At 41.0% G+C, this 23,681-nt stretch overlaps 2 protein-coding genes across 12 annotated transcripts in view; one reads left to right on the top strand and one right to left on the bottom strand.

Moving 5' to 3' along the window:
• The window catches only part of PEX11A (peroxisomal biogenesis factor 11 alpha), a 37,267-nt gene extending 30,705 nt beyond the window's left edge, over positions 1-6,562 (bottom strand). Inside the window, exon 1 of the mRNA XM_073653248.1 lies at positions 6,534-6,562. The gene's annotated coding sequence lies outside the window, so the exon portion shown is untranslated. The remainder of the gene's footprint in view (positions 1-6,533) is intronic.
• WDR93 (WD repeat domain 93) overlaps positions 1-23,681 on the top strand; it is a 127,916-nt gene that overhangs the window by 79,867 nt on the left and 24,368 nt on the right. For 6 of the 11 annotated variants that reach the window (XM_073653241.1, XM_073653237.1, XM_073653243.1 and 3 more), the window contains exons 2-9: positions 3,702-4,054; positions 7,896-8,091; positions 8,193-8,257; positions 8,331-8,409; positions 13,721-13,830; positions 15,672-15,753; positions 20,666-20,849; positions 23,231-23,298. In XM_073653241.1, coding sequence (XP_073509342.1) covers positions 3,788-4,054; positions 7,896-8,091; positions 8,193-8,257; positions 8,331-8,409; positions 13,721-13,830; positions 15,672-15,753; positions 20,666-20,849; positions 23,231-23,298 — 1,051 coding nt within the window. In that variant the 5' untranslated portion in view covers positions 3,702-3,787. The other 5 variants (XM_073653238.1, XM_073653240.1, XM_073653244.1 and 2 more) reach the window with 4 other exon arrangements.

Below are 23,681 nucleotides of genomic sequence, written 5' to 3'. Positions count from 1 at the left end.
GGCACAGGTTCGTGTAGGCTGTATGTAGGGCACGGGTGCATGTAGGGTGTATGTAGGGCACTGGTACATGTAGGGTGTATGTAGGGCACAGGTGTATGTAGGGTGTATATAGGGCACAGGGCATGTAGGGTGTATGTAGGGCACAGGTGCGTGTAGAATCCAAGAGAATCAGATCAATTATGGTAATGACACTCAGCTCAAACTCTGATCAGAGTGTCAGCATAGTGTGATCCGAGAGAATCATATCACAGGTGTGGAGAAGACGGAGAACTTAATTTCTCCCTCTTCTCCATTGTCTGTATCAGTGTAAATCAGTATGCCCTCGGATCTCATCCGAGTGCAGTGTGATGTTTTACACACTCATAGACTTGTATGGGTGCGGGTGATCCGATTTGCGGAGCTACTCGCAGCGCGCTGTGATTTTATTCTCGTGCTGCATTGGCATTTGAAAAAAACCCACAGATCTGCACTGTCCCATAGTATAACATTGGTCCGAGTGTTATGTGATAAAACATCTGATAGCACTCGGCCGAGTTATGCGCTCGTGTGAGCGAGCCCTAATACTGAATCTTATCTCATAAAAGTATATATGATCTGATCTCTCATCTCTTGCTGCTCTATAACATGGCGCCTGCAGCTTGGATGGCTTTTTTATGGTGACAGGTTCCCTGTAAGTAAATGTCCCTCTTTGTGTTTACATTTTTCACTATTCACTATATAAGATCTCTGCTTGCTGCCAGCAAATAAGACGATTCCAGTGATTATAACTGTAAAGCGGTACCCCTCACTGTCTAATGTCCGCTTAGTAAGTGCTTTGAGGGACAATCCTGAGGCATTTGATTACTATCGCCCTTTTCATTTTTGTTTCAGAACATGATCCCGTGTAATGTAACAAGCTATTATTACATAGAAAACCAATCTGATGGTATGTGTCACCAGGGAGCAACACCGTCTATCTACCGTTGTGGTGTAGCCCTTGACATATGGATGACATTTGGGATACCTAAGAGGACAAATCATTATCCTAATATTAATCTTATCATTTCGGTTTGAAAAAGTATTAGGGTTTGTTATTAGACTTATGTTGTCACATTTTAATGTCCACTTTTCATGTGGTTGGAAGTCATATAAAGCAGATGTCTCCAGCCTTTTGTAGTTTATAGGCTACTTTCATATATGGCAGGTGGGGTTTTAGCCACACTAAGGCCTCCTTCACACATCTGTATAAAAGATGTACGTGACAAAAACAATACCAGTAGCATCTGTATGTCATCTGTGGACATGTGAACAGCCCCATAGGTTATAATGGGTACGTGTGGTATCCGTGAAAGGAGTGGATACCGCACTTACTGGTAACATGACCGTGTTAAGGAGACCTTATAGGGGTATTGTGGTTGGAAGACGTTATCAACTATCTAATGTATAGGTGATAGCTTCCACTGCCAGAATGGGGCTCTTTATCCCCGTTAGACCTTAGTGCCAATGCACATTCACAACCCCTCTCCATTCATTTCTTATGGGACACTCTCGTAGTCCCATAGAGAATGAATGAGCCGGCGGTCAAGCATGTGCACTACTGCACTGCTGCTCTGTTCTAATGGAAATAAAAGTGGCCCATTTTGTTGGTGGGGGTCCTATAGGTCGGACCCCACAGATTTTGAAGCTGTCAGCTATCCTATGGATAGGGGATAACTTCTTTCAGCCGGAATACTCTCCAAAAGGGAATGTATTAATAGTTTTCACTTTTGTTGCTGAACATGCATCAAGTAAAAATCATCAACCACCATGCAGTGCTTACTACTGTTGTGCCCTTGGGCTTCAGTGATGCAGTCTCCACAGTTCTGAACCACCTTATATCTCCTCTCTCATCTCAGTCTATCGTCCTACACGTGCCCTCCATTCCACAAATGACCTAAGACTTTCATCCCCCATAATCCGAACCTCGCACCTCCATCTCCAAGACTTCTCTCGTGCTGCGCCAGTTCTCTGAAATGCTCTACCCTAGACGATCCGATTGATGCCTAGCCCCGATGTCTTCAAGCGTGCTTTAAAAACCCATCTCTTTAAACAAGCCTACCACCTCAAATACCCAGTAAACTAACTTTCCCCTGTCCCCTCCTTCTAAATATTATTCGGAATCTGCTCCCTACTGTTCATCTGTCTCTACACCATCCATGCACACGATAACTGCACTCGGTAATTGAGTATTGCACTTGAACATACAGGCTGATTACCGGATCATACAGCTTTATGTGATAATCCCGACTTATTATAATTGCCAGACCTGAAATAACAAGCACTTTTCACCTATTGTGTCCCCCCTTTTCCTTGTAGAATGTAAGCTTTCGAGCAGGGACCTCACTCCTGATGTAACTGTTTAAACTGTCTCACCTTGTATTGAATTTATTGTTTGTACATGTCCCCGCTTAATTCTAAAGTGCTGCGGAATATGTTGGCGCTATATAAATAAAAATTATTATTATTATTAGTGCACATGCTTCAGTTTCTGCTGCGCTACATCCAAGGCTAATACTGTACTGGATCCAGTACGCAAAAAATAATTCCATTACAAATTAGGGAAAAACGGATGGCTGATTAATGGACTCGTTTTCCATAGACTTCAGTGTTAAAAAACAGATCCAGCAGAGATCAGTTATTTAAAAACGGACTAAAAAGTTGTGTCCGTACAACATTTTGCCAATGTATTGCTGCTGGATCCCTTCTAACTGATCACTACTGGACACGTGAACATAGCCTTACTGATCAGCTGCTATAACCTTCATTGTATAGAGCTGAAGAGCACAAATATGTTCACTGTGTTATGGCGAGTTGTAAGGTAGTACCTAGTACTAAAAGTAGTGGAAACCCCTTTAAGCGATCAAGCTAAAACAAAAAGGCCAGGGTAAGACCAGCTAGTAATTAGTGGAAAGAAAAACAAAGAATTGGGACTTTCAGCTCTCTTTGTAAATTATCTGTATAGCATAGTCCAGCAAGGCCCCGATTCATCATTGCCTTTGCATCTGTTTTTTTGTAAATTTTTGTGTGTTTTGTACGTTTTTTTCTTTGCATTTGATTCATTATTCTATTTATGCCTTTTTTAAGTCTATTTTATATGCGCTTGTATGTTTTTGTTTTTGCTTTACATTTTAAGAGCGGGGTTTATTGATTCCAGATGTTTTTGCCAGATTCATCAATTGCAACTTTTTAAAAAGACAGACTACCGCCCCCCTGGTGTATTTTTGAGTACCAGTATTTTGCTGCCATTTTGTGGTGCAAAAAGTTGCAAATACAGTTCAAAACATAAAAAAGCCCCTTTTTGACTTTGCACCAAATTAATGAAACACGTGTACCATTTTGAAGAATTTGACACCAAAACCTCAAATAATGTAACAAGACAAAAGGGAAAAGTGACTTAAAAAATACCAACGACTGCTGCTGATGAATTAGGGCCTACGTTTCTGCTGTGTTTAGAAGTCTGAGTATGATAAATCCAAGGAGCCCAAACTCAGAAATATATCAAGGGCAATCAGCCACAATGAATGTTAATCTTTCTAGTCCCATGTGACCACGGAGAAGTTCAGAGGGTTTTCCTTCCATGCATAAGCAATTGGTTGGTTTAAGGCAAGGAAAAAGTAGGAAATTAACTTCAGAAAGTGTGGGGTTATATTCTCAATTTGTTACATTTGTGTTTTTTTTCTTAGGTGTTTTGTGAGGGAACAGTTCTTCAGTTAATTAGACAAGGAGGCTGGTTACCAATATTTTGCTCCCACTTACCACAGCTTACACCATGCCTGTGTACATAAGAAAGGGGCCCTTAGAAATACCTCCAGGGTCCGAGAAAGAATGGGCCAATGAAGAAGAGGAGGAAAAATATTTTCTAAGGGATCCGGAGCAGTCACGAGACTGTCTACCACAGCCATACAGGATGATTGCCAAAGTAGTGGAGCTTCTCATAGACCAGACTATTCAAGGGATCAACGTACGGCAGCAAAATCGAGAAGAGGAGAAACTCAAGGCGAAAATGACCGTCCTCCAGCCAACTGCTGAAATTCACGTAAGGATGGTGACACGTATCAGTATGTTGAAGGAGGGTTCCTATCATCTATATGTTTTTTACTACTACATGAATCTTTATGGGAAGGGGGAAAGGATGTGAGCAAGTAAATTGTATGTGTTGATCCTTATTGAAGAAATTGACAACTAAATGCAGGTGTTATTACCAGAACTAACAGTATCATAGCTATCTATGATGCCATTAGTCCTAGTTGGTATAGAGGCTGAAATTTTTCTTCGCTAATTAAGGCCTGATGCAGAGGTCACAATAATGTCTGTAGAAGTGTCATAGATGCCTGTGCAGGCTGTTTTATGCTTTTAAAAAAAAGTCTCATGCTTATTACTGCGCATGAGACTTCTGCTGCACTCAGGCACAGGCTGGTATTTAAATCAGGCGGCTGATGCCATGTAAATGCTCTCATCACAAGAGGCACTCCTTTCCTCTGCTGCCTGACCCAGCACTAACAGCCCTGGTGTCTCCTCCGCTTTCCTCTACGGTGTGCACGGAAGATGGTATGACATTTGATAAAAAGCAAATACTTGAAAAAAAAAACGGCATAGAGCTGGTCATCTGTTTAGTCTGTGCATCGGAATAGTTGGTCTCCCTGCAGTCTAATGCAAAGCCACAGAGCTGAAAACGTCATGACACCACAATACATCATCATCTGAAGAGGACTGAAGGTAAACCTGCTGCTGACGAACTCAGCTCTGCTACACTGTGAGTGTCATATATTTATGTGATAATACATCATGTAAAAAAATAGTGTGCACAGATCTAGCAGAGCCGAGTTTGTGCTTCAGTTCAGCTACATCTGGCCACCATATGATTTTACAATATTTCTGCTTTCACCCTGGAATAGCACACACTGAATTCAGTCACATCTATACACTCTGACTAAGGCAACGTTCACATCACGTTTTACCTTACGTTCAGTGACTCCGTCAGGGCTTACGTCCGAATCCCAGCAAAATAGGATTTGGGTGTATGCAATGACAGGGCCATTATAATGATGCTGGCTGAGTCACAGTGTGCTCTGTCAGACATCGTTTGTGGCTGTATATGTCTAGTTGAGGTGGGCATCAAGACATATTCACTAAGTCTTGCTGCCAGCCTCTAATAGGTGTATATGGCCAAAAATGATGTACAGCGACAGTGCACACTGTGACTCAGCCTGCATCATCATAGCCAATGGCCTCGTCCTTGCATACGCCTGAATCCTGATTTTCGAGTGGTTTGGCCGTAATCCCCAACGGAGCCACTGAACGTAGGGTAAAATGTTATGTGAACACAGCAGCACAAACTCCGCTCTACAGAAAACTGAAGCATATTGTAAGATGTAGCAGAGTGAAGTTTATTCTGAAGTCCTAGAGGAAACCATAAGTATTGTACAATAATAGCCTGCAGATGTAGTGTCGGGTTTGTCAACAGTTTACTATGTGTTAGGATAAGGTAGTGGGGACTCTCTGCAGTCCAATGTAAAGCCGCATATATCTAGCACATAGTGTATACAGATGTAGCAAAGCTGAACTGGCACAACAATCTCATGTTTCCCAATGTAGCCCCAGAATTAATTGTCAAGTTCAGCTTTGCTACATTTACGCAAAGACAATGCAATCTCTATGACTGCACCTTGTTATACACTTAGGGCTTGTTCACATATCAGTTTTTCACGTACGAGTGTTATCCGTGCTTTTCATGGGTAGCACTCGTACCTATGATAGTCTATAGGGCTGTTCACATGTACATGATTTTGTGCGGACTGAGTGGTTCGTGTAAAATCGCGGACGGAGAAATGTCCGGTATTCATCTGAGTATTGCATCAAACTCAGTAATGAAACTCTATGACTCTGTGAAAGAAATTGGACAGCACTTGGATGTCATCTGACTGCTGTCTGTTTTTCACGGACTAATAGAAGAACAAGGAAAAACTAGCAGCCCGAGTTCCGAAACAACTACGTTTCAGAAGCTAGAAAAGTGTGCTCTACCTAATAAAAACTAACTCAAATTACCCATGTCCATGTACTTTCAGCCTTTTTACACGATAAACAACAAAGTTGTCATAATTAATAAATTGGTAAATGGCATTACGGAAAACAAAAATAAGATTTATAAGATTACAGAGACGTTCGCCAATTCAAAAAGTGAATTGTCCAGGGCAGACCACGTGGAAATCTCTCTATAAATAACATAGGGTACTTAGTTTTTACTGTTTTGATCAATAAAGCGTATAAGCCCTCCCACCGTGTACCCACTCAGGATGGTCCTATCTCTAAAATAAAACCTCTCCATGTGTCAGCCGGCCTCAATCGATACAAGCAGAGCAGGATCCAGGTCTGATGGTTTAAACACATGTCCTTACAAGATCCCTACATATTACACTCATATCAATGTCTCAATTTTTTGGTGTTGCTTTAGATTTTTGTACTTTTTTGGGCTGTGCATTTATCTTGTATAGCTTTCCACGGTCAGGTTTTCTTACCGTCAGACCTGGGTCCTGCTCTGCCCGCATGTATTGAGGCTGGCGGGCTCATACGGAGGTTTTACTTTAGAGATGTGACCATCCTGATTGGGTACACATTGTCGCGGTGGGATGGCTTATATGCTTTTTTGATCAAAACAGAAACAACCAAGTACCCTATGTTATTTACTATTACTATTTACTTACTGCAGGGTATTTGTTCATTTTGTTTTATTCTAGGTTATGTTTGTTAATGGCCACCGTGTGACTGTCACCTACACATTACACTTACATCAATATGTGTTCCAGCTCAATATAATAGTGTATAGTTTGCACTCTAGAGTGACATATTCGATATGTGCTTATCTGTAGGGTGAAGTTCTTTCTTTGATGAAGGGTACTTTTACTCTAGGAAATAATCTATACATAATGAGTGTCAATAAACGATATACTGTATCGATTTGCACAAAGTAATCATCTGCCTATGCAAACTGTATGGGGATGAAAGATCATTATTTCAATTGGCCCCTATGCAATTTGCATATTTGGACCAAATGCTGACAACCAGGTATAAAGATATAACTTGCTAATATAACAAGCATTTGCACCTTTATTGGGTGATTGCTGGCATGTTTATGGGCAGTGATCGAGACCGTTCGCTCAGCCAATCATCGGCCTGTGTAAAAGGGCATTATCAAGATAAGCAACCATAAAGAGCCATTATTGGAGACTAGGTTTGGGGCTAACTGCTGTCATACCTGACATTTCAGGTTTTAAGTGCAGTTAGATTTTGGCTTTGACTGAGTGCAGTAGTAATGTTCTGTTTCATGTGATGTGAATTAAAGTTAGAATTTGTTATAAATATATAATGTCCAATGGATTGCATTTTTCTTTGAGAATCTCTCACCAGTTTTTTTCTACCCCATCTGAGAGCAGCATAATGTTGGAAAAGAGACCCTGATTCCAACGATGTATCACTTACTAAGCTGTTTCCTGTCATTTTGATAAAATCATTGATTTATCTGTTGCAGATCTAGCAGTGCTCTGAATGCTGAGCCCTGTATAACCCCACCCACACCAGTGATTAGCAGCTTTCTGCCAATGCAGAGTGTGCAGAGAAAGCTGTCAAACAGTGGTGACGGCGGGCTTATACAGAACTCATGAATATGGAGGACTACATGGCAGCAGGCTTACTAGTCCTCTAATGATATAATCTCCTGCTGATAAAACTGTGATTTTATAAAACCTATGACAAGTAGCCCAGTAAGTGATACATCACTGGAATCAGGGTCTCTGACCCTACATCATGCTGCTCTCAGATTAGGTGGCAAAAACCTGGTGACGGATTCCCTTGAACTTTTTATTCTTTTTGTGCTTTGCTAGGTGTCTAAAAGAGTTAATTGTATGGCCGTCGGAGGATCATACTTATTTATTGGTCTTTCCGGAGGACTGGAAGTGTACGCCCTAGCTGATCATGACTGGATTTGTGGTTGGGAAGCCAATAAAGTAGAAGTTTGCACGCTCACGGTGTGCCCGTTGCAAAATCAAGTCTACTTCCTTGGCACAGTGGATGACATGGGTAAGGCATCTGAATTGCCAGTGACATTCTGCACATCATTTTCATTCATGTGGATGGGTGATTGTGTGTTTTATATAATGTTCTGCTCTCTTTTTCTCTAGGTATCGCGCGTCTCTTTTATTTTTCTGATGAAAACCTCAGTTTTCTGAAGACCCTCAATGAGCCGGTAGGAGCTATTTTTATTGTGGAATCAGGGGTGATTTTGATCCATAATTGTAAATGTAATGATTTCTACATAGGAAGATGTCAGTAAGAGGACCAACTGCATCATGTTTCAGCTGTCCCAAGGAGGTGATTATGCTGGCATTCTTCTAGAAGGTGGGCACAATGTAAAAATAACTTGCTTTTTTGTCCTTTTTTCCTACATTTTTTGCATGTCTGTCACATTGAATATTTTCTGCTCTGTAAAGACTATGTAATGTTTTTACCGGAATATGCACCTCTGAAACCATATTTTACTGTTCCAATATCTCTAAAATGAAGCAACCTTACAAATAATATTTGCTAAAGAGACATCCCAAGCATTCTGTTTCATGTGTGCATCTCAGCTGGTGACGTAGACGTGAAACAATACAGTGTGGGACTGACTCATCCAACTTTCATGCCAAAATTCTGGTGTAAAAGCTTTGAAAAGTTGCCAAATTTTGGCAGCTAAAATTTGGGCCAGTCTCTCCCAGCTCTGCCAAAATGGGCAGAGCTGGGGCAGGACAAGAGTGTGGCAGACGCGGGACACAACAGCTTGTCTCATGAAGATTTCCCTAGCCCAGAAATCTCACTCTAGTACCTGACTGGAATAAGATTTCTGGTGTGGCGCCTGGAAGTGCACACCATTTGTCAGACACTCCTCCAGATTCATAAGGAGGCATGCACCTCTTCCTGAATCAGGAAAGTCTGACTCCAGCACGCCCCCTATGAGTCTAGATTATAAAAAAAACTCATTGTAGTCTAATCCTTCAGTTATATTACCATCTATCTGTCCTCAACTTCTTTTATATTACTGAGATGTGGGTTGCAGGTGCAAGGCATGACGACTATAATGTCAGACTACACATTAATTGTTTGTAGTCTGTTACCATGGAAACACTTGTCTGCATAGTAGCTGTGCAACTAAAATGGCCAAATGCTATGCACATATTTACTTTTCAATTTACCAATAAATAATAAGCTGGAATCGTGCCCTGATACACTACTCTTCAGGCAAATTAAAAAAGAATACTCCAATCCTACATCCAAAGCATCCTGGATGTGACTCATGCATGTTTTAAATACCAGTAGAGACAAACTGGTACACTGGAAAATGGGGCATACATTGACTTGTCTTTATCACTGCCGTTGATTCTCCTCAGGGAAGAAATCCATCAGTTTTCTGAAACGTGCTGGACTGTGTTCATCGTATTCAGTGAAGACAAATTTTCCTGTTTCTGAAATAGTAGATGACAGTTGATGCATTTAACCCCTTAACGCAATATCACTTATGTGATTGGGCGAGTGATCGCGTGTGAAGGGTGCTGAGGAGCTCTCTCCACACATGGCAGATACAGCTATATTACATAGCCGGCATCTGTCTCTAACAGTCGAGGCCGGAGATGAGCGCTGTCCCCGGCTGCTAACCAATCTCTGAAGCAGTATTTAAATGGAACGCGGGCCACTGTTCACGCTTACCAGATCCCATCGATGCCCTGTGATGCAATTGTGGGGCGCCAGTCGGCTTCTATGGCAGCCGAAGGCCCCCGTTACCTCCATCTTAGTACTCCTCTGAAGCTCAGCCATATGCTGAAGTTCAAAGGAGACTGAGATTTACACTATATACTACAATACTGTGGTATTGCAGTGCTTAGTATAAGTGATCGAATGCTCGCAGATTCAAGTCCCCTGAGGGGACTCGAGAATAAAGTAAAAATATTTAAAAAGTTTAATCATATAAAAAAAAATATAAAAGTTCAAATCACTAACCTTTTCCCACATTGAAACTAAATAAATAAAAATAAAAATATTTGGTATTGCCACATTCATACAAGTCTGATCTATCAAAATATAAAATTAATTAAACTGATAGGTAAACGCCATAATGAGAGAATAAAATCAAAACTTCAGAAATGTCTTTTATTGGTCACTACGGCTCTCTAAAAAGATGCAGTAAAGGTAGATCAAAATGATATATATATATTCAAAAATAATCAATAAAACTGCCAGGTCATTATGCAAAAAACAAGTCCTCACCCCATCTCAGTTGATGTAAAAACAAAAAAGTTATGGGTCTCGGAATAAGCAGTTGAAACCAGAAGTTTACATACACTATATAAAAAGACACAAGATATGCATGATTTTCTCAATATCTGACATGAAATCAGAATGAACCTTTCCCATTTTAGGTCAATTAGGATTACCATAATTTTTAATATTTGCCAAATGCCAGAAAAATGGGAGGAATGTTTTATTACTTACTGCAAAGTGAAAAGTTTACATACACTAAGATTACTATGCCTTTAAACAATTCTGGACTGCCCATATGATGATGTCATGTGTTTGGAAGCTTCTGATAGGGTTTTTGGCAATATCTGAGTTAATTAGTGGATATATTTTAATGCACACCTGAAACACAGTGCTTCTTTGTGCAGCATCAAGGGAAAGTCTAAAGAATCAGCCAAGATATCAGGAAGAGAATTGTGGACTTGCACAAGTCTGGCTCATCCTTGGGTACAATTTCAAGATACCTGAAGGTGCCTCTTTCATCTGTATAAACAATTATACGCAAGTACAAACAAGATGGCACTGTCCAGCCATCATACCGCTCAGGAAGGATACAGGTTCTGTATCCCAGAGATAAACGTGCTTTGGTCCGATATGTGCATGTCAACCCAAGGACAAAAGCAAAAAGACCTTGTGATGATGATGGCGGAAGCTGGTAAGATTGTGTCAATATCCACAGTGAAACGAGTACAGTATCAACATGGGCTGAAAGGCCAATCTGCCAGGAAGAAGCCATTACTCCAAAAGAAACATAAAAAAGGCAGATTAATGTTTGCAAATGCACACAGGAACAAAGACCTTAATTTTTGGAGACATGTCCTGTGGTCTGATTGTAAAAAAATACTTCTTTCTGTATAATTTTCTCTATCGAGGACTTCTCAAAGTATCAATATCAAGATATTCTTATAAAAAAATGTATCTATTTATTCTCGGGTTGTCCATTAAAAAGAATGATTTCAGAAGGTACATACAATAATTAGTTACAAAGTGATTGTCCGTTTGTCCATAATTAGCTTAATTGTTGAGATTCACCAATCTTTCCCTGGGATCCTGGATGGTAGATTGCGTCTGTCTGTGTCCAGCACGTGTGTCAGGATGACACCATGTGTCCCTTGGGCCTACATCAGCAGCTGGTTTACACACAGAACCTCGTCCTGTGTCCTGCGGAATGGCAAGAGACCCCTCTATTTCTAACATGGGCTTTTATTTCACCTGTTATTCCGCATATGGTAATGAACTAAAAATGCACACACAAATAGCGCATGTCATCTAGAATCGATGGCTGATACAATCTTATGTATGGTACAGAACTCAGAATTAAGAATAAAATGAATATCCATAATTAATATTTAACACTGATGAAACTAAAATGTAACTTTTTGGGCATTATGACCATTGTTACGTTTGGAGACAGAAAGGGAGAAGCTTGGAAGCATATAAACACCATCCCAACTGTGAAACACGGGGGTGGCAGCATCATGTTGTGGGGTTGTTTTGCTGCAGGAGGGACTGGTGCACTTCACAAAATAGATGGCATCATGAGAAAAGAAGATTATGTGGCAATACTGAAGCAACATCTCAAGATATCAGCAAGGAAGTTAAAGTTTGGGTGGAAATGGGTCTTCCAAATGGACAATGACTTGAAGCATACTGCCAAAATGGTAACAAAGTGGCTTAAGGATAACAAAGTCAATGTTTTGGAGTGGCCATCACAAAACCCTGATCTCAATCCTATTAAAATTAAAAAGCTGAAAAGGCAGGTGAAAGCAAGGCGACCTACAAACCTGGATCAGTTACACCAGTTTTGTCAGGAGGAATGGGCCCAAATTCCAATCAACTATTGTGAGAAGCTTGTGGAAGGATATCACAAAAGTTTGACCCAAGTCATTCAGTTTAAGGACAATGGTACCAAATACTAATGAAATGTATGTAAACTTTTGACTTTGCAGTAAGTAATAAAAATGCCTTAAAACATTCTCTCCTCTCTCATTATTCTGGCATTTGGCAAATATTAAAAATTATTGTAATCCTAATTGACCTAAAACGGGAAAGGTTTATTCTGAATTCATGTCAGATATTGAGAAAAACATGTATATGTGTCTTTTTATATAGTGTATGTAAACTTCTGGTTTCAACTGTAGTGATACAAGTCCGCCAATTTATTTATTTTTAAAAAATTTCTTAATATATTTTCTCCATATAAAGGGGTTGTCCCACGAGCAAAAGTATATTTTAATCAATAGATCCTAGAATAATAATTTCCACAATTGGATGTGTTTAACAAATGTCACTGTGCTGAGATAATCTTATAAATGTGCCCCTGCTGTGTACTGTGTAATGGCTGTGTCTGACTGTACATGGTCTGATCATACCACAGCTCCCGGGCAGGGGAGGACATAAAAGAGAGTATACAGATAGCACAGCAGGGGATCAGAGATGATTCTTTTTGTGAGATAAAACATTTCCCTGTTGTTTTTTAAACACTATTTTACCTCAAAGAAAGAATCAGCTGTGATCCCCTGCTGTAATGTCTGTATACTCTTTTGTGTCCTCCCCTGCCCAGGAGATGTGGTATGATCAGACCATGTTCCTGCACGGTCAGACACAGCCATTACACAGTACACAGCAGGGGCACATTTATAAGATTATCTCAGCACAGGAACATTTTATTTAAACACATCCAATTGTGGAAATTATTATTATTCCAAGATCTATTGATTAAAATTAACTTTTGTTAGTGGGAAAACCCCTTTAAATAAAAAAATAAACTAATACAAGTTTGGTTTCGCCATAATCTTACTGACCTGGAGAAACATGATTCAGATTAATTTTTACCACATAATGTATGCTGTAAGAGCAAAATACAAAAAAAAACATTGCAGAATTTCATTTTTTCCCATTTCTCAGCAAATTGTAAAGTGAATGGCGATATTCAAAACTACAACCAGTCCTGCAAAAAACAAGCCCTCATTCTTATTTATGGACGGAAAAATAAAAAAGTTATTGCTCTTGGAAAAAGAAAAAAAACACAAAATTGGCTGCTGAGGGAAAGGGTTAAAAGTCTATGGTGGAACGAGCTAGAGACAGAAACAAACATTCTACTGCATTTCCATAGAACTGTATGAGCACCAACTGCCATCTCCTATCTCAATAATGGGAAAATCTAGATTCTTTAAAGACACATTTCACCTGTGAATTGTACATTTTGAAATTGATTAGTCCAGGAGAAGAAAGAATAGGACATATTACAAGGTTTCTTATTTTCACGTGTATTATTGATTCATGGAAAGTAATTTAAACCAGTTATTCTTTAAGGAAACTATCCTTACTGTATCTAATGCTGCACTAAAATGCCAGCTGGTTGACATGTTTTCTGCAGGTGTAGGAGACTGTTGTTTGGAAGTGTATAAGTTGCCAAAGGAAATCTGGATAAAGGAGTTGGAAACTTCGCCGGCTTCTCTACCCACACCAGCTGTATCCGACTCCCAGGTGAGTGCATCTGTAGAAGAAGAAAGTTATTGTTTAAAACTTTTCAGGACCAGACATTTAGGGTAAGGCCACACAGTGCAGATCTGATACAGTTCAAAACTGCATGCAGTTTTTTCATAAACAAGCATGGTGGACGGTTGATGGTGCAGTTGGTGCATTTTTTTTACTACAAGACCCAATTACAAAAGGTTAATTTATGTGGAACACCTGTGTTAATGATCCTATTGAACAACATGCATTCAGAAATCTCCCTGTCTACACCATTCTCATTTATGCAAAAACTGCACTATGTGGCCTAACCCTTAGGTTAGTCGATAATAAATGCTGAAACATGTTTTATATTATTTAGATCTGTCACTCTCCTCTATGGCATGCCCTGTAACGTCATCTGAATTTGCTACTTCAAATAGGTAGCACTAGAGTTCAAGTCCTCTTCCTTTCTGAAGAGGCAAATTTACTTATTTAATTTCCCAGAGGAGCATTGCATGACCTATAAGTCTCCTTACACTGGCATGTCACTCTCCACTAGGAGAGATGGTACACCTTAGACCTCTGCAGGAAAGGGAAGTGAATGATTGAAAGAAATGAGTAGATTAAGTATGCTGACATCCCCTATATACCATATGAGCCCGCACACAGCCCCATATATACCATATGAGCTCGCACACAGCCCTCTTTATATCATAAGAGCCCACACAGCCGCCTTTATACAGTATGAGCCTCCACATAACCCCTCTAGATACAGTATGAGCCCCCACATAGCATCATACATACAGTATGAGCCCTCACATAGCCTCTCTATGTACAGTATGAGACCCCGACATAGCCTCTATACAATATGAAACCTCACATAGCCTCCTGTATACAGTATGTGCCCCAGATAGCTTTCTATATACGGTATGAGCCCCCATGAACCAACTGTATATACAGTGTGAGCCCCCACATAGCCTCTTATATACAGTGTGAACCCCCACATAGCCTATTATATACAGCATGGGCCCCACATAGCCTCCCATGTACAGCATGAGCTCTCCCAGCCTGTTATATACAGTTTGAGCACCACATAGCCTCCTATGTACAGTATGAGTCCCCACATAGCCTCCTATGTACAGTATTGGGGATTTCTGGTTTTAGAAAACCTCTGACCCAGCTACAGTTTGTTTTAAAAACTTTATTTACCCTCCCTGGGTCCAGTGCTGAGTGTCCGTCACTTCTCCGGTGTCTGCTATTGTCTGCAGCACAGACATCATGTTGACAGCCCTGCAGCCAATCAGTGTTCTTGGTGACTCTGAGCGGCTCCTGCTTTTAACTCGGGCAGAGCAGCTAAACATGTTTAATGGCTGTAATGCTGTCTATGTAATTTCAGTTCTTCATTCAGTAACAGACTCACTCAGGACTGATTACGCAGTGGGAGAGTAAAACTCAGCATGTTTTTTAAAACCGGCTGGAGAACACAAGTTTTCTGAAACCAGAAACCCACATTAAGCCCTAAAAATCTTGTGGTCTTTCAATGGAGTCTTGTTAGTCTTGTTGTTGGGAAAGTTCTCTGTAAGAGCATTTGGGAAAATTACTGCTGAAATATAAAAGGGTAATCAAGCATCTATTCATCTATTTAATACTGCACATGATTGTCAAATATTTCATTCACCAAGCGTTATTGGCTTTTAAGCTCTGAGGGGTACGTCCAATGAAGCTTTTAAAGCTTTCAAGCCTGCAGTGTGTTAGTCGGGTATATTTACTCTGTATGATCAAATTATTTTGGACCCCTTAGTTACTATTTTGTAATGGTGCTTTCAATGTAGCTTATATTGACACTGAAAGGTTTTATGTCTGCATTACAGACAGCTACTATGCCAGTGACTGACCCAAAGATAACACATCCAGCACTTTTAATGAAGATTCGACCACCTAAGCCACTTGCAGGTAACATCTTACGATCTATCTTGGATATGCAGTAACCTCCTATCCGCTATAGCTGCACTGTGTATATTTCTTCTGGGGTACCTTCTCCGTTACAATTAATGAAAACTCTTATCTCATTGTAATGTGCAGTTCCCATTCTTTGTACTGTCAGCATTTTCAGAATTTTTGGTTTTGGGGTCTATTTATAAGGGGCAGCTGTCAAAACTGTAACTAAACATGAGATTTGCTGGAAAATCATAGTTATACAGTACAATCATTCATTCTCACTACGATCTCTAAATCTATAACCAGATTTACAAGACCTTATAAAGACAGGATGCAATATTTAGCTGACTTGTGACTGGTTGTAAATCAGCATATGGTAAACTCTATTCAAGGCACTCCACGAAACGAAGGGGTCACCTGATGAACCATTTTAGGTGGCGATACGTGTGAGGAGCTCTCTCTCTCTCTCTGCATATTTGCGATCTATTAATAATTCTTGCCTTATGTACATCTTGCTTTTCTTTCTTTATCTGCACTAAGAGTTATCACTTTTTACAATGTTTTTTGTACCTTTAATAGGTGTAATGTGTATTTATCCTATATTTTTCACTGCACTATTCACTTCATTAGGCTGGTGTCAAATTGTATATGTATATCTTTGGGGAAATAACAGTATCATGTACAGTACCAGTCAAAAGTTACAATGGTATATTTTGTTCTTATTGGAATGTGCACATTGTAGATTGAAACTGAAGACAACAAAACCACAAAGGAACGTGCATGGAAACAAGGAGTAAAAAAATACTTGTGCGACAAACTAGAATATGTGTTAAAAATTAGATTCCGCAAAGAACCCCCTTTTACTCCAAATACAACTTTACACCTCCTCGGCATTCTCTCACGCAGCGTCTTCAGGTCGTCACCGGGAATTTCTTTCCAACAGTCTGCAAGGAGTTCCCAGAAGATCTGAGAACTTGCCGGCTGCTTTGCCTTCTCTTTGTGGTCCAAATCATCCCAAACCATCTCAATTGGGTTGAAGTCGGGTGATTGTGGAAGCCATTTCATCTGAAGCAGCACTTCATCCCTCTCCTTCTTGGTCACAAAACCCTTTAAATTAGGCCGCTTTCACACGTCCGTATATTTCCGATACCTGAGATATCCGTGTCCATGTGTGTCACACTTGTGGCAACCATGTGCCGCCCGTGTGCCGCATCAGGATCACACATACCGGCGCTTGGGAATCAGTGTACAGTTAGCGCTGTTCCCAAGTGCCGGGTGCTGAATGCTGCCCTCATCATGGTTAACTGCCGGCACTGCGATCATCACCAGCAGGGACAATGATGAGAGTGGTAGTGTCCACCTGTAAAAATAAGAATAAAATAAAACATCCTTATACTCATCTGTCCTTATTGTCCCCTGCTGTAATCCATGCAACCGATCAGCAGAGGAGTTGAGTAGAATAAGGCGCTGCAGCGAGCGGCCCCAGACCTCTGCTGAGCTCAGGAGCGGTGTCCTGTCACTCACTGAGTGCAGCGGAGGTCCGGAGCCGCTCGCTGCAGTGAGTCATTCTCCCCTGCTCCTCTGCTGAGCAGTCGTATGGATTACAGCGGGGGACACTTAGGACAGGATTTTTTATTTTATTCTTATTTTTACAGGTGGACACTGCAGGAGCAGACACTACTACCCTCATCATTGTCCCTGCTGGTGCTGATCACAGCGCAGGCAGGGAACCATGGTGAGAGCAGCGTTCAGCACCCGGCACTTGAGAACAACTGTACACTGATTCCCCAGCGCCGGTACGTGTCATACGGATGACATCCATGTGCGGCACATGTTTACACGGACCCCTTGATTTAAATGGGTCTGTGTGATCCGTGCTGTCGTCCAAAAACGGACATGTCTATGTGTGGATCACACCGACACACGGTCCGTGGAAACACACTGACATGTGCACAGACCTATTCATTTGAATGGGTCTACATGTGTCAGTGTCTCCGGTATGTGAGGAAACTGTCACCCCACGTACAGGAGACATGGACGTGTGAAAAAGCCTTTATCCTGTAGGTGTGTTTAGGTCATTGTTCTGTTGCAACACAAATGATGGTCAAAATAAGGTCAAACCATATTGGATGGCATTTTGTTGTAGAATGCTGAGGTAGCCATGCTGTGTAAGTGAGTCCTGTTTTTGTTACCAACAGTGTCCCCAGAACAGCACCCCCACACCATCACACCTCCCCCTCCATGCTTCACAGTCGGCACAATACATGTAGAATCCACACTCTTACCTTTTCTGCATTTCACAAAGACATGGCCGTTGGTACCAAAAATCTCAAATTTTGACTAATCAGTTCATAATGCAGATTTCCATTGATCTAATGTTCGGTACTTGTGTCGCTTGACCCAAACAAGTCTTTTTGTTTGAGGTCCTCAGTTGTGGCTTCTTTGCAGCATATAGACCATAAAGGCCTGCTCATCACAGTCTCCTGTACAGTTGATGTTGAGATCTACTTATTGTTTGTGCATCACTTATGAGGGCTGTTATCTGAGGTGCTGTCAATTTGCGTTCTCTGAGGTTGGTAACGCTGACAAATTTGGTCCTCCTTTCCTGGGCCAGTCATCATGATAGTTTCATCAGAGCAATTGATGGGTTTCATGAATGTACTTAATACCTTCAAGGTTCTAACAATTTTCTGGATTGATTGACCTTCGTGTCTTAAAGTAATCATGGATTGTTTATTCACTTTAGTTAACTGAGTGGTTCTACCATATTCTGGCTTAAAAAAAAGATGTGGAATAAGGTACAGAACTGAATTAAACTGCCTCTGTAAAACACACCTAATGGTCACAAACACTTTCTGATGGCTACTGATTCCACAAATGAACTTTTGATGAGACATACCAGTTCATTGGAGGCCATTCCAGCTGACTACCTGCTGCTGCCTGAGAAAATGCCAAGTGTGTGTAAAGCTGTCATCTGAGTAAAAGGGGTGTACATAGAGTCCTCAAAGATTTAATAGAAATTCTGGTTTGTTTCACATGTGTTTCTTTACTCTTTTTTCCATATGAGTTCATTTGTTTTGCTGTCTTCATTGTGAATCTACATTGTGCATATTCCAATAAGAACAAGGAAAATCATTGCTTTTTTGCAAATTTTAACAATCACGTTTTCAGTCTAAGTGGGACAATGTTTCCAAAAACATTCATGTGTTTTTTACACCATTGGCGGTTTACATGATTAATAGAGAGCTTGAAGGGGATATCTTGGACTTTGTTAAAAAAAATGTGCCTAAATACTAGCAGGCAGGTAGTTACTATCTACCTGCCTGTTGTGCCCAGCGCCGTTCTTTGCCGGCACAGAGTGGTAACAGACTGCTCCTGCTAGTGATTCATCTGCATTTGCTGATGTCTCATCCATAGAGCGGCGGCTTCTTTTCTGCTCTGCTCTGTTGACAGGGCGGGACTGCTGACATCATGCTGATTGACAGCCAGATCCCCGCTGCTTAATTGGGCAAACAATTACACAGATTTCAAATATTCACGACAATACGCCCAATATAAAGTACATGAATAGAGTATAAGACGTCACACAGAGTGGATTAGACATGGAACACCTGGACACTTTGGGGTCATGATCCCTTTCTCAAGCATCGAAACATCCAAGTGTGTGGTTTCATGCCTAGTCCACTCTGCGGGATTAGACATGAAACCACATGACTTTTTATTTGGCGTATTGTGGTGAATATTTGAAATCCAGCTCTGTATTTGTTTGCCATGGAGAGAATTTGTGATATAGCTTTGAAAAGAAAAAAAAAATCACAATTGAATCATTAGTGTACATTAATGATTGCTACTTCGTGGATTAGAGCTGGATCTGAGGGTTCCCAGTGGATGCGATGACTGATTACTGCAGCCTAAAGTAAGTTTGGACTATACGTTTGTAAGGATCTTCCATGAAGGCAAACACAAGTGTACTAAGATAGCGGCAGTGGGTTCCTACAGTACTCCGCCGGCTGACATATCAATTCATTGGCTCGATGGATGTCAGAACAGACCCATCCACCCTTTTATCTCACACGACCTACGTACTACTGTTAGAGATTAACATCAGCGATGGAGAGCTAGCACGTACCGCTGCTATTATTGGCAGGTTCTAGCTTTCTAACTCTGCATTTATCCAACACGTATAGAATGGGGTCAACTCTTGAGCCTGGCCCATACACGCTGTCCCGACGTCCCCTGTACATGGATGGAGGATGTGGAGAAAGGGATTAAACAGCTATTGCAGTACTATTTATTTTACTTACCATATACCTTACCATATACCTTTAGGCCCCATGGACAATCAGTGGAGCAGGTACAGCAAGTGCATAGTTACCCCCAAACAAACAGGGCTCCGCAGAACGCTGTTTTCAGGAAATGTTTTGATACCAGTGGCTGGACCTCTAGTGATTAGTTAGTCGACTTAACCCCATTAATAACACAAAATATGCTTTAAATAGGTCTAAGGGGCCAATTTTGTGCTTTCATTTTACTTCCACTGCTCCTCTGACTTTTTATTTAGTGCTAATTTTTGTGGTCTTTACCGAGGGGGCGGTGCGCACAGGATTCCTCAGGGCATGTCTTTAGGCTGCTCTGCATTATTACCCTGTGATCCACGCCCTTGGTCAGACTAAGAGACCAGAAAAATTAGCACAAAATGATAAGGCCAAGATTTCTGGAACCATATGGCAGATATAAAAGAAGAAAGGAAAGAGAAAAAATGAATACTCAGGGAAGCAATGGGAATAAAATAATGGCAGAAACTGTTCACTTTAGACTTGGTGACAGGTCCTATTAAAAATTGCTATAAAGTTGCGATGAAAAAGCCAGCCTTGTATTGTGACATATGCCCATATGAACCTGACTTTATAGTGATGTTTTCTCTCAGGCAGCATCTTCAGAAGTGTGCAGGAGGCTGTGCAGAAGAATGAAGACTGCAATGTGTTTGGCACTGGACAGAATCACTTGATCAGTTCTCATCAGTGGGATCAACAAGATTCAATATTTATGGGAATGTTTGAAAAGTATCTGATGTTAGACTTGCCAAAGACCCAAGATGGAAGAATGTCAAGGTAAACGAGATGACCGATGGATAGGAGAACACCTTTATATGTGCTGTACATCAGTGTCCTCATAAGGCTATGTGCCCACGATGCAGAAATGCTCAGGATTTTTTCCTGAGCGTTTCTGCATCTCCATGGCAGAAAAAAACGCATGCGGATTGTACATGCGGATTGTACATGCGTTTTTCCTGCCAGGGACATGCGGATGTGAAGCGTTCTTCACTTGCATTTCCGCATGCGGGTTGTCAAGCGCTTTCCAAGCGATTTTAGCATCACTTGGAAAGTGCTTGTGACAACTAGGTCACACTATACAAATCCATGCAAACGGCATGGATTTATATAGTGTGACCTGAGAGAATGTCAAAAAATAAAAAAATAAACCTATACTTACCTTCCGATGACCCGCGCTGTCTTGCTGCGCTCCTGTGCTGGCTGCCGGCAGTACGCTGTACTGAAAGACCTGCCGTCACATGACTGTGACGTCAGCGCAGGTCCTTCAGTCCTGCGCGATCTGTCGGCAGCCAGCACAGGGAAGGAGTCCGGGGGTGAATATAATCTTTATTTTTTATTTTATTCTTTTTTTTACAGCTTTTAATGGTACATGGGTGTGGAGGAGAGTCTCCTGTCCTCCACACCCGGGTACCATCCGCACATTAGAACGCGCCAATTATGCAAGTACAGATGCAGTCTTGCGGAATTTGCGCGTTCTAATGCAAGTCAATGGCGGCGAAAATGCCGCGCTTCCGCAAAATTAATGGACATGCTGCGGATTTTTGAGCGCAGCATAAACGCTGCGGAAAAATCCGCAGCATGGGCATTGAAAGTGCGGAATTGCATTGGAGACCTTGGGGGAAGGTTTAGCAAGCCTTTCCCAAGCGTTTACGCTGCGGAAATTCCGCAACATAAAGGCTTGAAAAACGCATCGTGGGCACACAGCCTAAGTCACATGAGGTTCTCCGGCTCCCTGCCTGCATCTCCCCTGCAAGCTACCAATGCTCTTGTTCTGCAGTGGCATCTTGGATGCCAGAGCATAATTAAATCTTTATATCTGGATCAGAAACATAGTGGGAGTTTATTAACAACCCTACCAGTGAAGCTCTTGGAAAGTCAGGCTCATATAACATGCAATAGGCCCAGTTTGCCTGTAATCTCATAGTAAAATATACCTATTAAGATATTTTTTCATTTTGGATCAGTTTTTTATAAACATTTAATTTTCTAAGACGTAAAGTGGCTCAGAATGATCTATTTTCTCTGAATGTGGCTCTATCTAAGATTGCATATCTCTCTGTACGTGTATAGTGTATATAGTAAGAAGTATGCATTAAAATAAACCATGACTTTGTAGATGTTAATAGATGAAGAGTGCCTGTGTGAAGAGACTTTTTTTGGCCATTTTTTCTTTTTAGTGATGGATCTTACCTTGTGACACATTTGAACAGGATCATTCACCAGTTTGAGCAGCTTAAATTGGCCACTTCATGGAATAGTGGCTGCAGAGCTGAGAGCGGAGATATTATCTTCTAAAGTTTCGAATATATTTTTCGTTATATTTCATCTGAGCATTACCAGAGATTTGCCTCTGGGGGCGTGTACTTATTCCTCTCCATGAGGATGACCAATCATAAACAGGCAGTGTCATGCAGGGGTGAAAAGAAACCACCCTCCTCTCCTCACTGATCTCTGCAGGTACTATATAGAGAGATACAGAAGAGCTGAGTTATGCATCATTACAAACACTTCCAGATCTCATTCCACAGTGCTGTCAACTGTCACCCTCCCCCAACACTGACTGCCATTAGATGAGATCTCAAAATATTTGTAAAAATACATAACTCAGTTCTGCACAGATTAGTGAGGAGACGAGAGTGTGTTCTTTTCCCCCCTACACAATGTTGTCTGCTTATGATTGGTCAGTTTCTTGCAGGGGAAGAAGTCCACACCCCCAGAGCCAAACGACCCATTGAACTGTCAAAAATTGTAACTTAAACTTTACATTCTAATATCTTAGCAACAGAGAGGAGAAATTAAAAGATAAAAACTGTCTTACTCAGCTCTGCAGCTACTATTCCGTGTCCAATTTAACATACAATACTGGTGAAAGGTTTCCTAAAGAAGAATCTTGTTCCTTTTAATAGACAAAAATTTGCCACAGCAAATTCACTGGCAATGGCTTATTGTACCAGTGTTTTGGTGCACAATGCAGCTTCATAGAGCAGAGAAATATGTCAAATTCAGCTCTGCTGCTTTTCTACAGAATTATCTCTAAATTTTAAATCTATATGATGTAAATTTGTCTTCTTGTAGCTAATGTGAAAAGCATTGACTGTAGCTTTGTGCATGTGATACATGCCACTAGGGTAGGAATTGACAATATTCTGTTTTATTAGGAACACCATGTTTCATTTTCTTCAGCGTAATAAAATGATGCACAGCCATTCAGAACAGATGAATGCAGGTAAGTGTGCAACATATTAGAGTCGGTTAAAACTGATGGCATCCGCTGCTCTTCTTTTGATTAGCCGGTCTGGTTCAATGTTCTTGTTGTGGCGTAATGCACATGTGATGTCACATCAGGCCAAATAATCAAAAGAAAATCCATGGATGCCTGAACGTAGGATGGGGTTCTCCGGGCTCCTGTGCAGCAGCCACTGCTTACTGACTTGGATGCTGGACTGGATCCTGGAATCCATTCACACCATCTCTAAATATTATGTATAAGTGTGGAACATTTAGGTCTCATTGAATATATTAATGCTAAAGTGGTAAAATGTTGAATAAAACATGTGAGGATTGGGGAAGACCTCTGGGAATAGGGTAAGATGGGAGGGACTGATCATT

The sequence above is a fragment of the Phyllobates terribilis genome, unplaced genomic scaffold (assembly GCF_046119375.1).
Source record: "Phyllobates terribilis strain yellow unplaced genomic scaffold, ASM4611937v1 Scaffold_11__3_contigs__length_659146591, whole genome shotgun sequence".
NCBI lineage: Eukaryota > Metazoa > Chordata > Amphibia > Anura > Dendrobatidae > Phyllobates > Phyllobates terribilis.
This window is presented reverse-complemented; position numbering and strand designations above follow the sequence as displayed.